The sequence below is a fragment of the Mesitornis unicolor genome, unplaced genomic scaffold (genome assembly GCF_000695765.1).
Source record: "Mesitornis unicolor isolate BGI_N332 unplaced genomic scaffold, ASM69576v1 scaffold717, whole genome shotgun sequence".
Taxonomy (NCBI): domain Eukaryota; kingdom Metazoa; phylum Chordata; class Aves; order Mesitornithiformes; family Mesitornithidae; genus Mesitornis; species Mesitornis unicolor.
Window position 1 is genome coordinate 1 of NW_010196866.1, and position 13,810 is coordinate 13,810.

Here is a 13,810-nt window from a genome sequence, read left to right on the forward strand (position 1 = left end):
CCAATCCCTAACGTTCTGTGATTCTGTGGCTCTTGGAAGAGGTACTTTCAGGACAACTATCGCATCACAACCTCCTATGCATGAACAACTGCAAGGTTTGATCTGCATGAAACATCTATACCGAAGGCAAGGACATCCAAGATACAAAATGTCATCTCAGCAGGGAGAGACAACTAATTAGCAAGAATCTCATTAAATAAGGTGCTGCACATCTGAAACAATGGTTCACAAAACAGTCTCTCGGGGACATCTTTTGTCTCTTTACAGAGAACTTAGTTCACACAAACACATGACTCAGCACAAATACTACTTTCAACTCAGACTCAGAAACAAGAAGCTGTGAAAAAGCCTGCACAAGGGCTTGCAAGCCCTGCTCCTAACCTGTGTAAGCTGAGAGTCCATCATCTGGGAGGCTCCCATACCAGCCGCCTGGTTTAGCTGACCTTCATAAACCAACGTCTGGCTTCCATTCATGGGCTGATAGGGGGATCCAGACTGGGTTTTCACCACCTCCAAGGGCTGCATGCCCGGGAAGGCAGAATATGGAGGCTTCAGAGCAGTGCCTCCTGTCAGGACCATGGTGCTGGGCTGAGACAGACTAGGGTGCATATACACCTGAGACCTGGAGAAGAAAAAAATGCTCAAGTCATCATGCAGAAAACCTTTGGAGACACACACACACCCCCCCACTCCTGCCAAACCATGTCTAGCCTGCAATCAGTTCTCAGACTCTACTAAATTGACAGCTGATTTCTAAGCTGTGATGCCACTTTCTCTTTTAATTACAGAAGTTTCTGCTTCCACTTTCAAGCCCTTACAACCACATCCTTGTGTTGCAGGAAGATTTGACAGAATGACATTGTGTCCTACCCACAGTTCAGGTATCAATATCCTGCATAGTAAGCGCCGGTTTAGTACTAAGAGACGATTCAGGTTACCAGAAGTCTGCAGCAGTTTTGCAAAGCAGAAAAGAATCAGAAGTTACAGATTCAAACAACTCTAGCAAAATAAGGGGTTGTTTTTAAACCTCAGTGTCTAGGTTTTTCAGGTCTTGAAGGACTATACTGATACTCATCTCATGCAGGAAAGGAGGTACAGAGTACGATTTCCACAGCCAGGCCAACTCTGAAGTGAATGCCTCATTCCTTCAATTCTAGTAAGCAGTTCCTTTAGCCACATACTGCTGCTATTACAAAATACAGCCATTTATTCTGTTCTTCTTTTGTAGTTTTTATCTAATAAAAAGTTATTTAAATTCCCTATGCAGGTACTCAGCTCTGATCAAGCTGTCTTTTCATCTTCTCCCCAGTAGCAAGCCAAATAGAGTAAGCTGTAAGCTCTGGGTTTCTCACTAGTAAGTCAGCTTGTCAGCATACAAACCTCCTCTTTCTGCATCAAGATTTTCCTCATCATTTGACAGGGTAGGCAGAGCAACTGAATATAATTTTCCAAGGACACTCTTTGCTATTGTCCCACACAGAAACACGCTACAGAGAGCCTTATATGCCCCAATAACGTTGCTCTCCACCCTGGCAACATTACTAGGGGAAGGAAGTAGGAGGGCAACAAAAGGGGAAGAGAAGATGAGTGTGGAGTATCTGATCAGCGTACACGTTCATCAGGAACATAAGAGTTCAGACCACAAAGAAATAAAAAACTGGAAGCAATTACCTGAAGGGCTGTATGGAGCTGTACATTTCCTGGGACTGGGAAACAGGTAAACCACCCCTCAGCCCAAGCTGAGCTTGGGCCTGTAAGGATGTGTGGAGGGAAATAGGAATCTGTTGAGCAGCAGCAGCCTGCAGAAGAAATTAAGATGACTGAGAGGTACAAGAGGAGCCAGAAACTCTCCCAGGCTTTTAAAAATCCATCAGTTTCCTCTGTGAATCAATCTGCCATGACAATTACCTACGCTGCACCTTTACCAAGCCCCTGCATCGTTCCACAGAGCAGCAGCACACTGGCAGGGGAAGATACTGCATAGACACCCAAGTGAGAAGACTGATGCTGGCAAGATGCATCTGATGGACACATGAGGGGACCAACATGCTCCATACGCATGACAGGGGCTCTCTCCAACCCTATCAACACCCTATTTACTATGGCTAGTGAAACTGCTTGTCAGTATTGACAGGCTGTGGAATTTACTAAAAGTCACTTTACCTCACACAGATGCCTCAGTATCCGCTTCAGTTAAACACAGTTCAAAGGCACTGGTATAAGAGGGGGGGAAACCTCTTAATTTCCTCCCTTCAATTTCACTAGCCTGTGACACTACTGGGAAGCAGCATTCAAGGAACCTGAAGACAGTCACATCTAAGCTCCTCTGGGTTACCAAAACACAGTCCAAAGGCACTGGTATAAGAGGGGGGAAAACTCTAAATTTCCTCCCTTCAATTTCACTAGCCTGTGACACTACTGGGAAGCAGCATTCAAGGAACCTGAAGACAGTCACATCTAAGCTCCTCTGGGTTACCAGATGGATTAACGACTCCTCATTTCTTAAATGCCATGCTGAAAACTCCTTGAGAAACCACTGTAGTTGTTACATCTAAGCTCCTTTGGGCTACCAGATGGATTAATGACTCCTCATTTCTTAAATGCCACACTGAAAACTCCTTGAGAAACCACTGTAGTTGTACTTCTCCCTTACCTGTTGGTAGCTTTGCTGCTGAGGTATTGTCTGAGGGACCAGGCGGGGCTGACTTGCAAACACGTGGCCATCCAGATACAGGGGTGGAATATGGTTACCTAAAGAGCAGAGAAGGCAGGCTGTAAATTCAAGGTACAGAGGAAATACAGACACAGTACACTGCAGAGACCTGCAGGTCAAGGCTACTGACTACCTTGCAGCAACTAGCTCAGCAAGTCAATACCCATTCAACAGAGCGTGTAAAGCTCAGAAGTACACATACCAAAGCCAGCAGCACACTTACAGTAGCAGACTTGCTAAGAATTAAAACCAACAGATTCACAAGAGGTCCTTTGAGACCCAAGAGTCAGAGAATCCAAGTACATTTCATTTTTCCAGGTGCTCTCCCTAATTGTACACACTATCTAACAAGGCTGAGCTTAATGTTTTCCTCTAACTCAAGGACAGCAACACCTTCCCACCTCCCAGAGTTCTACAAACGATAAGCAAGTTGTTGTTATTACATACAAAGATAGCAACACCTTCCCACTTCCCAGAGTTCTGCAAATGATAAGCAAGTTGTTGTTATTACATACAAAGAGTAGAAGGTGCTCAGAATTTGTGACTTAAGTAGCAAAATGAGCAGAGGAATGGTTGATATTGACATTGGGACTGTTGAAGTCTCAGCCATCAGTTTCTTCACTTCCCATCTACTCTATTGAGACTCGCACAAGGACGACTTTCCCTGTGTTGTGGCTAAGCTTATACCAGTCACACTCAAGTAACCTTCTCCAAAGTGGAGAGAGGTCCCTCTATCTGCCTTGACTGATTTGTTAAGATTCTGCTAACTACCAGCCAGCCAGTTACTTTACATGGAAGCTCTTCTCACCATGCTTTCATCTACTAGAATCAGAGAATCATTCCTAAATACCAACCAGAGAATGCAAATACTGCTGCTGCAGCTCGCAGGTACCTGGAATAGATGCAGAAGGTGCTACAGACGCCACAGGCATAGGAGGCATAGAAACTCCACCAAAAGAGCTGTAGCTGACACCGTTGGAAGCTCCAACACTGGAAGGTGGCTGGATGCCTGAGCCTGCGCCTCCTGGGGAGTTCTGTTCTGGTAAACTAGGAGAGTTTTCCCAAGCTTTACGAGCAGACTCCATCTATGGAAATGAAGGACAGTAACTACAGACAGTTCAAAGGGGGAGGACAATACTGAAGCCTAGAGTTGCTCATCTATGACCTCTCAGTTCAATTTGAGTCTAGTCCAGTCATAGCAAAAGCTAGCAGGTCCCAGGTCAAGTGGTTTCACACCAATTCCCAATGGGCAAGCATCCTTCACAAACACTCTAAGCCCCTTGGTATTTGCTGAGCTTTTTGGGTTTGGGATGGTGGTGTTTTTTGGTTTGGTTGTAGGTATTTTTGGTGGGTCCCCTCCGTTGTTGTTTGCATGCTGGTTTTTGGTTTGGGGTTTTTTTTTGTTAATTTGTTTGTTGGGTTGTTTTTTTTCTTCTTTAAACTGTCAGGTATCTAGGATCCCTAACCAGCCATATTACATAGCTACTGAAACAGCAGGAAAGCCCTGTTGCACTTGTTCCAAAATCAGCAAAGACTTCAGCCTCCAGGACCGCTGAAACACATGCCCTTCCACCCATGCTGAACAGCACATCTGCACAACTTTTCACAGAATCACAGAATATTAGGAGTTGGAAGGGATCTTGAAAGATCATCTAGTCCAATCCCCCTGCCAGAGCAGGATCACTTAGACTTTTACAGAAGCTAATTAAAGACTCAGCAGCACCTAACAAAATGCTCTGGGAAAGATCTCTCCCTCTTCACTGCTCTGGCCATGGCATCCATGCCTAGGACAAACACACATGCCAGCTTGCTTACCTTAAGAGTAAGGTCTGCAGTGGGGAAGGACATTGGGTTCAGGCCAATGCACCGCTGGAGGTGATGATCTCTTCGCAGAATGGGAATGGACTGCGTTAATCCTGCCTGAGGGGAGATTTGTAAATGGTGAATACTTTATAAACTCTTAAGAGAATGTCATGAGCCACCAATGCTGAGAGAGCCTCAGCCAGCAGCTCTAGTAATTACACTTCTAAGTGGTACTGCAGGAGTTAAGCACCATATTCAACTGTGATCCATTCTGCTGTTGGAATAAAGCTTTGGTGATGTGCAATGACACCCTCCATGCTGAGTTACACCAGCTTCCACTTAAGCATCAATTTGACCCAGTAACTTAAATTTGCAGAAGAGCTTCCTCTCCTGTCTCATATCTGAAACCTACCTAAGTTTCACACAAAATAACGTTTCTGAAAGAGCACTTCTGACAAGAAACACCATTTAAGGAAAACCTCCAAAATCCAACAGCCTACAAAACTTGAAAACATTTCAAAAGCAGCTCTGTGAGTTTCTCACATTGCTGTCCACAGCTGAGCTACAAGCTGGGCTTTCAGTGTGCTCCCTCTCATGTGCTCCCCTCACATATAATGAAATACCCAGATGGCAGGAATAAGCTAGGAAACCTTCAAAACGACCTGACAAGTTACAGTTCTCTGCCTTGCCCTGGCAGATGAGACCATCTGAGGAAGCTGGCAGTTTGGGCATAAAAACATCACTATCTGTATCATGTCCATTACCAGCACTCTTTTGGGTGTCACGGGATGAGAATGATGACCTCTGAGATCTGCAATACTTCTTGCTCTACGCAGGTCACTGAATGATAATGGAGTTGCTCCCTATGTCACCTCTGAGCTAGTGATGCTCATTTTATCAAGGTACTCTAAGGTCACAGATTTCCATTACGGATTTCAGTCATGTGTGCTGCCTAGGCACTAAGTGTGAGGTCAGCTGCAAAGAAATAGGCTTGTTCTCTTTGGAAGCATCTCAGGTTTAACTGAGCATCTCCAATAAATCAATACCAAAAGAAAAAACCAAATACTTACATTACTGGCCAAGGCATCCTGCAATTTGGTGACAGGGTTAGCTGCAGTGCCAGAAGCAGAACCAGGCGGCAAGCTGAAGTCAGAGTCCTGAAAAATCAAAACACACCAAATTCAAATCAAGGTCCAAGGGCCACCCACTTGCTCCTCATGGTTAATGACTTTAGCCTGAATCATGACACTAAAAACTAAAGATTGTCCTCCAGTAAGCATTGCTGGAAGAGAACAAAAAGACACTTCTCAGCACTCAGCAGCAGGCAACCCCCAAAGGCACACAAAGGCTTAGATGGCCATAATTTTGTCCCTCACCTCTGTTACCACCCCAGCTAGTCCTTGGGACAGTATTTCCAAGAGAATATTACGTGTTTGCCAAGATATATCAAGTACCTGGTTTGTGTCAGTAATGAAATCTAAGGTCAATCTACAGCTGGAAGCTTCCTCTAAGTAATCTTTCTGCCTCATATCACCTTTCATATCTCAACAAGCTCAAATCACCAAGAAGATAAAATTAAATTCAATCCTCACTTTAGGATTTACTCCAAATTCAATGGGTGGCACAGGAAGTACAGAATCCACGTGAATTTCCACCCCATTAACAGGGGGAATATTCCCTTCCAGCCGTTCCGTTCCCTCCGAACCCTTTCTGTTTTTCAGGGAGCGTTCGTTGCCGATTGGTCCAGGCTTGTGTTCCTTGTTCTGTCCTGAGCCTTGATCTGAATCCTTAACAGGAAAGCAGAGAGGCTGAGACACAAAGACTTAATAATCCAATCTCAAGCCTTAAAAATGCTATCAAAGAACAACACAACCACTTCACAAGGTCTCTCACTATGTGCTCTGGTTTGGCTACAAATCCAGATTACCTTTTTATCAGATTGCTTCTGCACTTGCTCCTTCTGGCAGTCAGGCTTTGGGTCCACCAGGCCAGCCCCATTCATCTCCTCTGGTTTGAGGGTGCCATATGGAGAACTGCGCTGAGAGGAGGTAGCGGAGGATTCCCGAGACTCCGCGCTCAAGTCAATGCCACTATCCCCCTGGCTGCCTTTAAAACCCTGCTATGCAAAGCACGAAATGTGTTAAAGCCCCGGACTCCGACCCAGCTCCACAAAGGAAGAAAAAAAATCCCAGAAAACAGCAAGATCATGTTCCCTTTTCAAATCATATTCTTGGTTAACTGCAAAGGAGTTGGGCTTGACCTGCAGCACCCCTTGGCTGCTGCTTCAGCTCTACGCAACCCTGAGACGGGTTAACCAATGCACCAACCAGACCATGGCTTTAGAATAAGGAGAAAGTATCACACAGCAACTAGGCTGAGATTGCCAAACTCATTTCACTTGTGACCCAAACCAGATTTAACTCTGGACTCCAGAGGTGAAGCATTCAGGAACCTCCTCCGCCCTCCCTGCATTAAGGCTCCAGCTACACACTGCTCAGGCATGAGGCACACAAACATGACCTATGTGATTCCACCATCCTAGACCATACTCTGCGTCCAGCAGGGAGCATAACCCTGGAATAGCTCTAACAGGACAGTTACTCCAGGCTTATACCCACATGTAACACCAAGCAGCACTTGGCCCTCTAGGTCAAGATTTGAGCAGCACCAAGCTCAAATCAGAACTGCAAAAAGACAGTTTAAAATTGCAGAAGCGGAGCTGAGTGTTGCCAAGCACAGATGGAGCAATGAGAAGCATAAGCCACCTGCATTAATATTTTATACACACAATACCTGAATGGCACATTAGGTGTCACTTACCTCAGTGGTGCTAGATTCAGTGCCATTAAAGGTATTTACAGGCTTGCTCCAGGAATCGCTGCCAGGAGACTGAACGGAAAGAGCTGGAAGAGAATAGAGGGCAGGTTCAGCTGCCTGAAACACAACTGAGAGCACACCTTGTACACTGTGCACGTTACACTATTAACTTGGCATTTCCAGACATGAGATGCTTCCCTCCCACTTCCAGCATCAGACAAGGGAGGCTGTCTCCTCTGAAGCACAGACACACTCTGTCCTTCCTGCACACACCAGAGGATTCCCCAGCCCTGTGAAACACTTAGGAACAAACAGACCCAAACTCACCTGGGCTGTTGCTCTCCCAGATCTCTGTGCCCAGACTGTTTCCAGACACCGTAACGTCACTTTGCTCCAAGCACAAGCTGTTCTGCTTCTTAGCAAATCGAGGAGGAATGCGAGACTGAAGGACGCGGGCCTTAGCTGGTGCCTGAGTGAAAAGGCACAGGCTGTAAGACCTGTCACTGTCCTGTGCTAACACAGCCCGCTCCTGTCAAGTTCAAACCCTGGATTTCTAAATGCTGCAATGTGTAAAGCCCCCAACCCATGTAACAGAACCATATGAAGTAATTCTGACCCCTCCTGTGGGTCTCATGGACCCTGCGGCTACTGGGATGTTCTCCCAGCCTAACAAGACAGTAAATAAGAAGCTTTCAGCCACATATGATTTTTTTTGTTTTGGGGAGGTGGGGGGATAGGATACAGAACAAAGCAAAATTAACGCTACAACATACATGCTCTGCTTAATTCCTCTCCTTCACTCTAGCTATGGCAAGATCAGTTCATAATTTCACAAGACAGAGATGGCTATCTGAACAGAAAGAGAGGCACAGCTCTGCAAGCAAGACCTTTCCCACTGCACATTCACATGTTGCCTGCAGCTTAATTTTAAAGATGCCAAGCAACCAGGCTTTGATAACTTCGCTTGCAAGACCCTCTGAACCTACCACAAGCTCTCCTTGTCAGGAAGCATTTCCCAAGGATGCTTTTCATCTGCATTTAGTCCTCCAGATTTCACCAAGTCTCCTTTCAAGTCAAAATATTCTCTTTTACCTCTAGAACTTGCAGTCTTCCAGTACATGCAGACATACGCTCCCCTCCTAAACATTACTTAAGCTACCCACACTGCAGTCTTAAATATTTTGCTGTAAATCAACTTCTTTATCCTATCATGAACACAAAATTGTCAGAGCTTCTTCCAGTTTGTTTCTTTCTGGTCAGGAGCCCAGACACAAACATGACACCTCTGGCAAGGATGATACCACATCCTGCTCTAGCAATAACACGTTGCTGACACCACAGCAGTGTACAGGTTCTCCACTGCTCACTGCTGCCCAATATCCCATCAACTACAGCCAGCAACTGGGTCAGTGTGCCAAGTTGCTTTGGATGAGGATCGCTTTAGAAAACCCTCCTTAACTCACAGTTAATTCCACTAGAAAATGAGAACAGTCAGCAATCTTAACCACCCCTTTCAGAACAATGGCCCGTGCCCATCAGAGTCAAAATACATCTCCAGGATTTAATACAGGATCTGCACTACTTTGGCCAACTGCACATTTTTCTGCTCATCAAAAACACTTTTTGGGGTCCTCTTCCTCTGACTGCAGCCCAATGTTATCAGGTTAAGCTTTTTCTGCCTCCTGCTCCTCACCTGAGCAGCCTGTTCTTTCTTCCTTCGCTCCTCTTCCAGCAAACGACGCTGCTTTTTAGTAAGAACCTCAATGAAGCCTTCACCTGCCATAGAGCCCACTTCATTCTCTTCCACCGTGTTTGACACCCGATTATCGATGATGGTACCTGAACAAAGCATATTCAGGGAAAAAATTGTGAAAAAAATTCAGCCAAACAAACCTCACACCTTGCCAAATATAAACAAGGACAAACCAGGCAAAGCTACTTTTGAAAACATCCCCAACACCTCTGGATGTAAAATCTCAGTTCTATGAACGGCAAAAAGCTGAGTCATAGCCTAATGCCAGTGGTTTCAGAGATATTTATTTCTTGCCTCCTTACCATGAGCTCAGACTCAAATTCCCCACTCCGGATGCTCTTTCAACTTCCTTTGCATTACATAAGGTATTTTGGGCTCAAAATTTAACACCTTAGATAGAAATACGGAAATGCTTTATTTCTCTGTAAAACCAAACTTTCTATAGAAGAAACATTAGAGAGACTCAGATCTGGCTGCAAGTTTAGGTTTAAAATTTAAAACCATCTTTGTCCTCCATGTTTTTCCTATTTAGATACACTGAAATTTCTTGTATGTGTAAATAAACAGAAAGTAATCCAACCTGGTATTTAACATCACACTGGGTTGAATCAGCCTGGCTGGAAGTCAGCCACAATGTGTTATCCCTTTAGAGAAACAAATGAATTAAGACACTCACTTCCATAACTCAGTTCAAACTGTGACAAGGCCTCTCCCTTCTCGCTTGCTCTTTGCGCAGTGGATTTGGGCTCCTTCTCTTGCTTTTTCCCTGGCCCCTCAGCACTTTCTGAGTTGGCGTGGGAAGCTCTATCCAAGCTGTAAATGGAGTGGCTGCTCCCACCACTGGTGTTGCCAAGGCCCCCTCCTTCTTCTGGAGATCTACAAGGCAAGAAGGGAAAGGAATTAGATTTGTCAATAGAAGATGTGTAAAAGTAGGCAGAAGAAAACAAATGGGCTCTATTTTGCCAGGTTTCTAATTGCACTCCATCCTTCCCCAGCCATTGCTCAACTGAAGCAGACAGCCCATTACAAGGATGTTACTGGGGAAGTGAGATGGAAACGGAACAGTACCTATACTCGTGAGTCAACCAACCTGCTGCCCCCACAACAAAGACAATACCCTAAGCTTGTCCCCATGGAGAGGGCTCTGTGCTTCTGGTACAGCATCTCCTACAACACTGCTCTAACAGCTCCCTGCTCCTCTTTGCAATTAACACACATTTCTCAGCGAGCACAAGGTGAGAGCAAGAGAGATGGAGAGATGCTCACAACACTAAAAAAAATACAGTTTTTCAATTTTGTTTCTCATGGATTGGTTTTTTTGCCCCTTTGACCACCACCCACAGATCACTCCCCAGTGTTCAACTCTTAAAAAAAAAACCCCACATGGAAAAAAAGGAGGAAGGGAAGAAAAACTTCCCCCTTTCCTTACTTTCTACCTGCACATATCTTTCTAGACATCAGCTCTCCTCTCCCTTATTTCCATATAAATTACTATTTGTTACTACATCCAGGAACTGGGGCACATGAGTCATAAGATGACAGAAAAAAAAAAGTACAAGTTGCCTATTTATCAGTGCTTTAAATCCAATACAATGCAGCTGCACAAGACCCTTTTTTTCCTCCTGTTCCTGTTAAAGAGTAACAAGAGAGTTGTCAAACTGGCCCAGAACCAAGGCCCACCTAACCCAGCATGCTGTCCATCTTCACAAGACACTTGCAAGGAAATACTTAATTCTTAGAATCAGAGGGCTCTTAAAATACCCCTCCCACCAGGGCTAGGAACACAACAGTGCTGGTTGCCATTCATCACAGGTCTCCACTAAGGTCTAAGAAAATATTTGCTCAGGCAAAGCTAGGACTGGCAATGTCACACACTGCGCTCACACCACGACAACACTACTGGGAATCCAGGTGAGTAATGCTCAACCTGCACAGCTCGCAGAAACTCATCCCAGGAAAACTCAACCCTCACTTCTGTGCTCCGCTACACTCCACTGGAGCCCCATGATGGGAGAGGAAGGACACAAGAGGTTTGGAGTTAAGGATCAGTATTTCCTTCATTATCTTTCATGCCTCTAGCGAGAGGCAGTCTAGAGAGTGAAAAGCTGTCTTAGCCCAAAACTAAGGTAAAGAGCAGCAAATGTCATGCCCCCAGTGTCTCAGCAGCTTCCATAAACCTGGATACCCAGCATGGAAGCAAAGGCATCAATTGGTTGTAAAACAGACAACGATGAAACCCTTGGATGTCATAAGGTTGGATAAATGATACCAGAATTCACCTGGCACAGCAACAGGCAACACAGACAACAGCTCCTCACCCACAGTCCAGCCCTTCTCCAGTATCTGTGTATCAGATGACAGCTATCTGTACACCAGAATGCAACTTTACCTTTTGCTTTTTATCAGTGTCCCATTCTGCTGGCTCTCGTATCTGGAAGCTGCTCCTACACCAGTCCGGACAGACTGCTCCGCAAACCCTGCTGGCTCAGCCTTGCGGCTCTGCCTGTCGACAAGCGGCCTTTGGCTTGAGAAGCTCCTCTTCGCTAACTCCCTCTTCTCTCCTAAGCTCCCACTTCCAAGGCCACTCTCCAGTTGGTTTTCGCTCTCTGAAACTCCATCTCGCCTCTCCCGCCGCTCGCTGAAGTCACTGCTTTCAGATGCTGTCTCCCACTCCTCGTTGGCATGGTCCGATGAGTTCTGGTAGGACAGCTCAGGAGAGCGTCTGCCCGAGATGCTGCTCTTCTCTGTGGTGGTCAGCTTGGATCTTCCGGGCCACTGGCTGGGCAGCAGATTGGGGCCTCCCTCCTCAGGGTTCCACTGGCCAACCGATTCCCTCTCTTGCCTGAGGCGCCTGAATCGTGGGGGCTTGTCTTGGCGGGGGGGACGCCGCCTCCTGAACGGTCTGTTCTCTATGTTCTCCTGATCCGCTGAGTAATCCTCCTGGAAAAAGTGCCTCTTGTCATCCAGATGACTCTCGTCAAAAACGCGACCAGAGAAGGAATCTACGTGTTTGTAAGAATCCTGAATGTAGTCTCTGTCAGACTGCTGTCTGCTCCCAAAAGTGTCCGATGGAGAGGTGTGGCTGTACTCCTGCCACCCTGCTCCCCCACTCCTGCCTTGCCACTGGGTGGGCTCCTTACCCATGAAACCCCTTCGCCCATAGCCAGAGTTGCTCAGTCTTGGCGGCAATGATCTTCCAAAAGCTCTCGGAGCCCTCATCTTAGGATCCAGACTGCTGTGATCATCTGAATAGATTTTGTTGGACCTCCAAGACTCTTTGAAGTCTCCCTTTTTCAAATCGCTGTCCTCTCTGTCTAGCACAGCGCCTTCATTGCTGTTTTCTGAGCCCCTCTGCCGGCGACGCTTGGGGAGCTCCTCGTACTCTGACCCTTCACTGTGCGTCTCACTTGCGATCCGGCGCCTTGGCTTGCCCCTGGGGAAGTCCTCTGGCTGGTTGAACTCCCGAAGCCCTCGCCCTCGGCTGCTCCGCTGGTTGTTATAGACACCCCGGCTGCCCACAGCAGTGCCTCGGCCTCTGAAAGTGAACTCTCTGAAGCCTCTCCCTCGCCCACGCCCTTGACCTCTCCCACCAAAGGCCTGTTCCTCATCTATAAAGATCCAGTTGTTTCTTTTTGTGGGAGGTAGATCACCAGACTCTCTGGAGAGCTTGTTCTCCCAGGTTCTTTCTGGCTTCTCTTCTTCCTCCTCTTCCTCCTCTTCCTCTTGAGATTTCTCAGCCTCTCGGGCAAGACTGGCTTGGGAAGAACCTTTGTCATCCAGCAGAAAACGCGTGGAGTTCAGTAAGGCTGCAGAATCATCTGACTCATTTTCTACTTTTTGAACAGCCGCCTTCTCCTTCAGTGGGCGTGAGGTGTCCTCTCCCTCCAATTTAACCTTCTCCATCTCCTTCTCCTTCTCTTCCACCTTGAGGGCTTTCAGGACTGGCTTTTTAATTGGGCCTGATCGCCGCGTTCGCCCCATTTGCTCCTGGTGCTGACCACCGGTGTTGCGGTTCTCAGGGGCCCACTCTGTTGTCTCCTCAGTGGGCTGTTTGGTATTAGCTCCTTCTTTCTTCCACGGGTCAGCACTGAATGACTGCTCATCCCTGGATGCTTCTTCCGTAACCTCTGCTGCAGCCTCTGCAGGTTTCTGATGGTGACCGATATCCCAGCCATTATATTCAGGCTTCTTCTCTGCTTGGATAAAATCAGGCTCCAGGGGTGAACACCTCAAGTTTGCATGGTGGTTGCCAGCAGGACAGGTTTCCTGCACAGTCTCCTGATGCTGAAACAAGAGATCTTGTCCTATCCTCTGAGAAGACAGACAGCTGTCAAAGTCTGCTTGGGCCTTCTTATCAAAAGCATTCAGGTACTCCTCCCCTCTCTCCTCAAAGAGATCTCGCTGGGTGCTCAGACTCTCTGGTCTTCCAGGAGAAGCAGAGTAACTGTCACTCCTGAGATGGAAACAAACAACAAACAAAAGAAACTCAGCTACTGCAGAGCACAGCACATCTCCAAGGGCTCAGGCTGAGCAGAAGAGGTGGAAACAGATCAATAAACTGAGGTTTGTTCTAAATCATGAGGCAATGAGCCTATAAATACCTGAATGCTGGGCAGCTCTGGTCTGGCCCCAGGCCTGTACTGCCTGGTTTACCAAACTAATGGATGACAAAGCAAGCAGCTCCTATGATGGGCAGCAAACTTAAATAAAGGGTGATTCAGCCT

The 13,810-nt window shown here is 46.5% G+C and overlaps 1 protein-coding gene across 1 annotated transcript in view; it reads right to left on the reverse strand.

Moving 5' to 3' along the window:
* Nucleotides 1-381: 381 nt before the first annotated feature.
* The window catches only part of LOC104533708 (protein PRRC2B-like), a gene marked incomplete at its 3' end in the record, with an annotated part of 28,115 nt that continues 14,686 nt past the window's right edge, over nucleotides 382-13,810 (reverse strand). The window contains exons 15-27 of the mRNA XM_010188608.1: nucleotides 11,476-13,539; nucleotides 9,763-9,962; nucleotides 9,027-9,172; nucleotides 7,661-7,802; nucleotides 7,337-7,419; nucleotides 6,444-6,635; nucleotides 6,109-6,303; nucleotides 5,587-5,673; nucleotides 4,529-4,633; nucleotides 3,606-3,798; nucleotides 2,654-2,751; nucleotides 1,672-1,799; nucleotides 382-622 (exon numbers count right to left, since the gene is read on the reverse strand). Coding sequence (XP_010186910.1) covers nucleotides 382-622; nucleotides 1,672-1,799; nucleotides 2,654-2,751; nucleotides 3,606-3,798; nucleotides 4,529-4,633; nucleotides 5,587-5,673; nucleotides 6,109-6,303; nucleotides 6,444-6,635; nucleotides 7,337-7,419; nucleotides 7,661-7,802; nucleotides 9,027-9,172; nucleotides 9,763-9,962; nucleotides 11,476-13,539 — 3,874 coding nt within the window. The remainder of the gene's footprint in view (nucleotides 623-1,671; nucleotides 1,800-2,653; nucleotides 2,752-3,605; nucleotides 3,799-4,528; nucleotides 4,634-5,586; nucleotides 5,674-6,108; nucleotides 6,304-6,443; nucleotides 6,636-7,336; nucleotides 7,420-7,660; nucleotides 7,803-9,026; nucleotides 9,173-9,762; nucleotides 9,963-11,475; nucleotides 13,540-13,810) is intronic.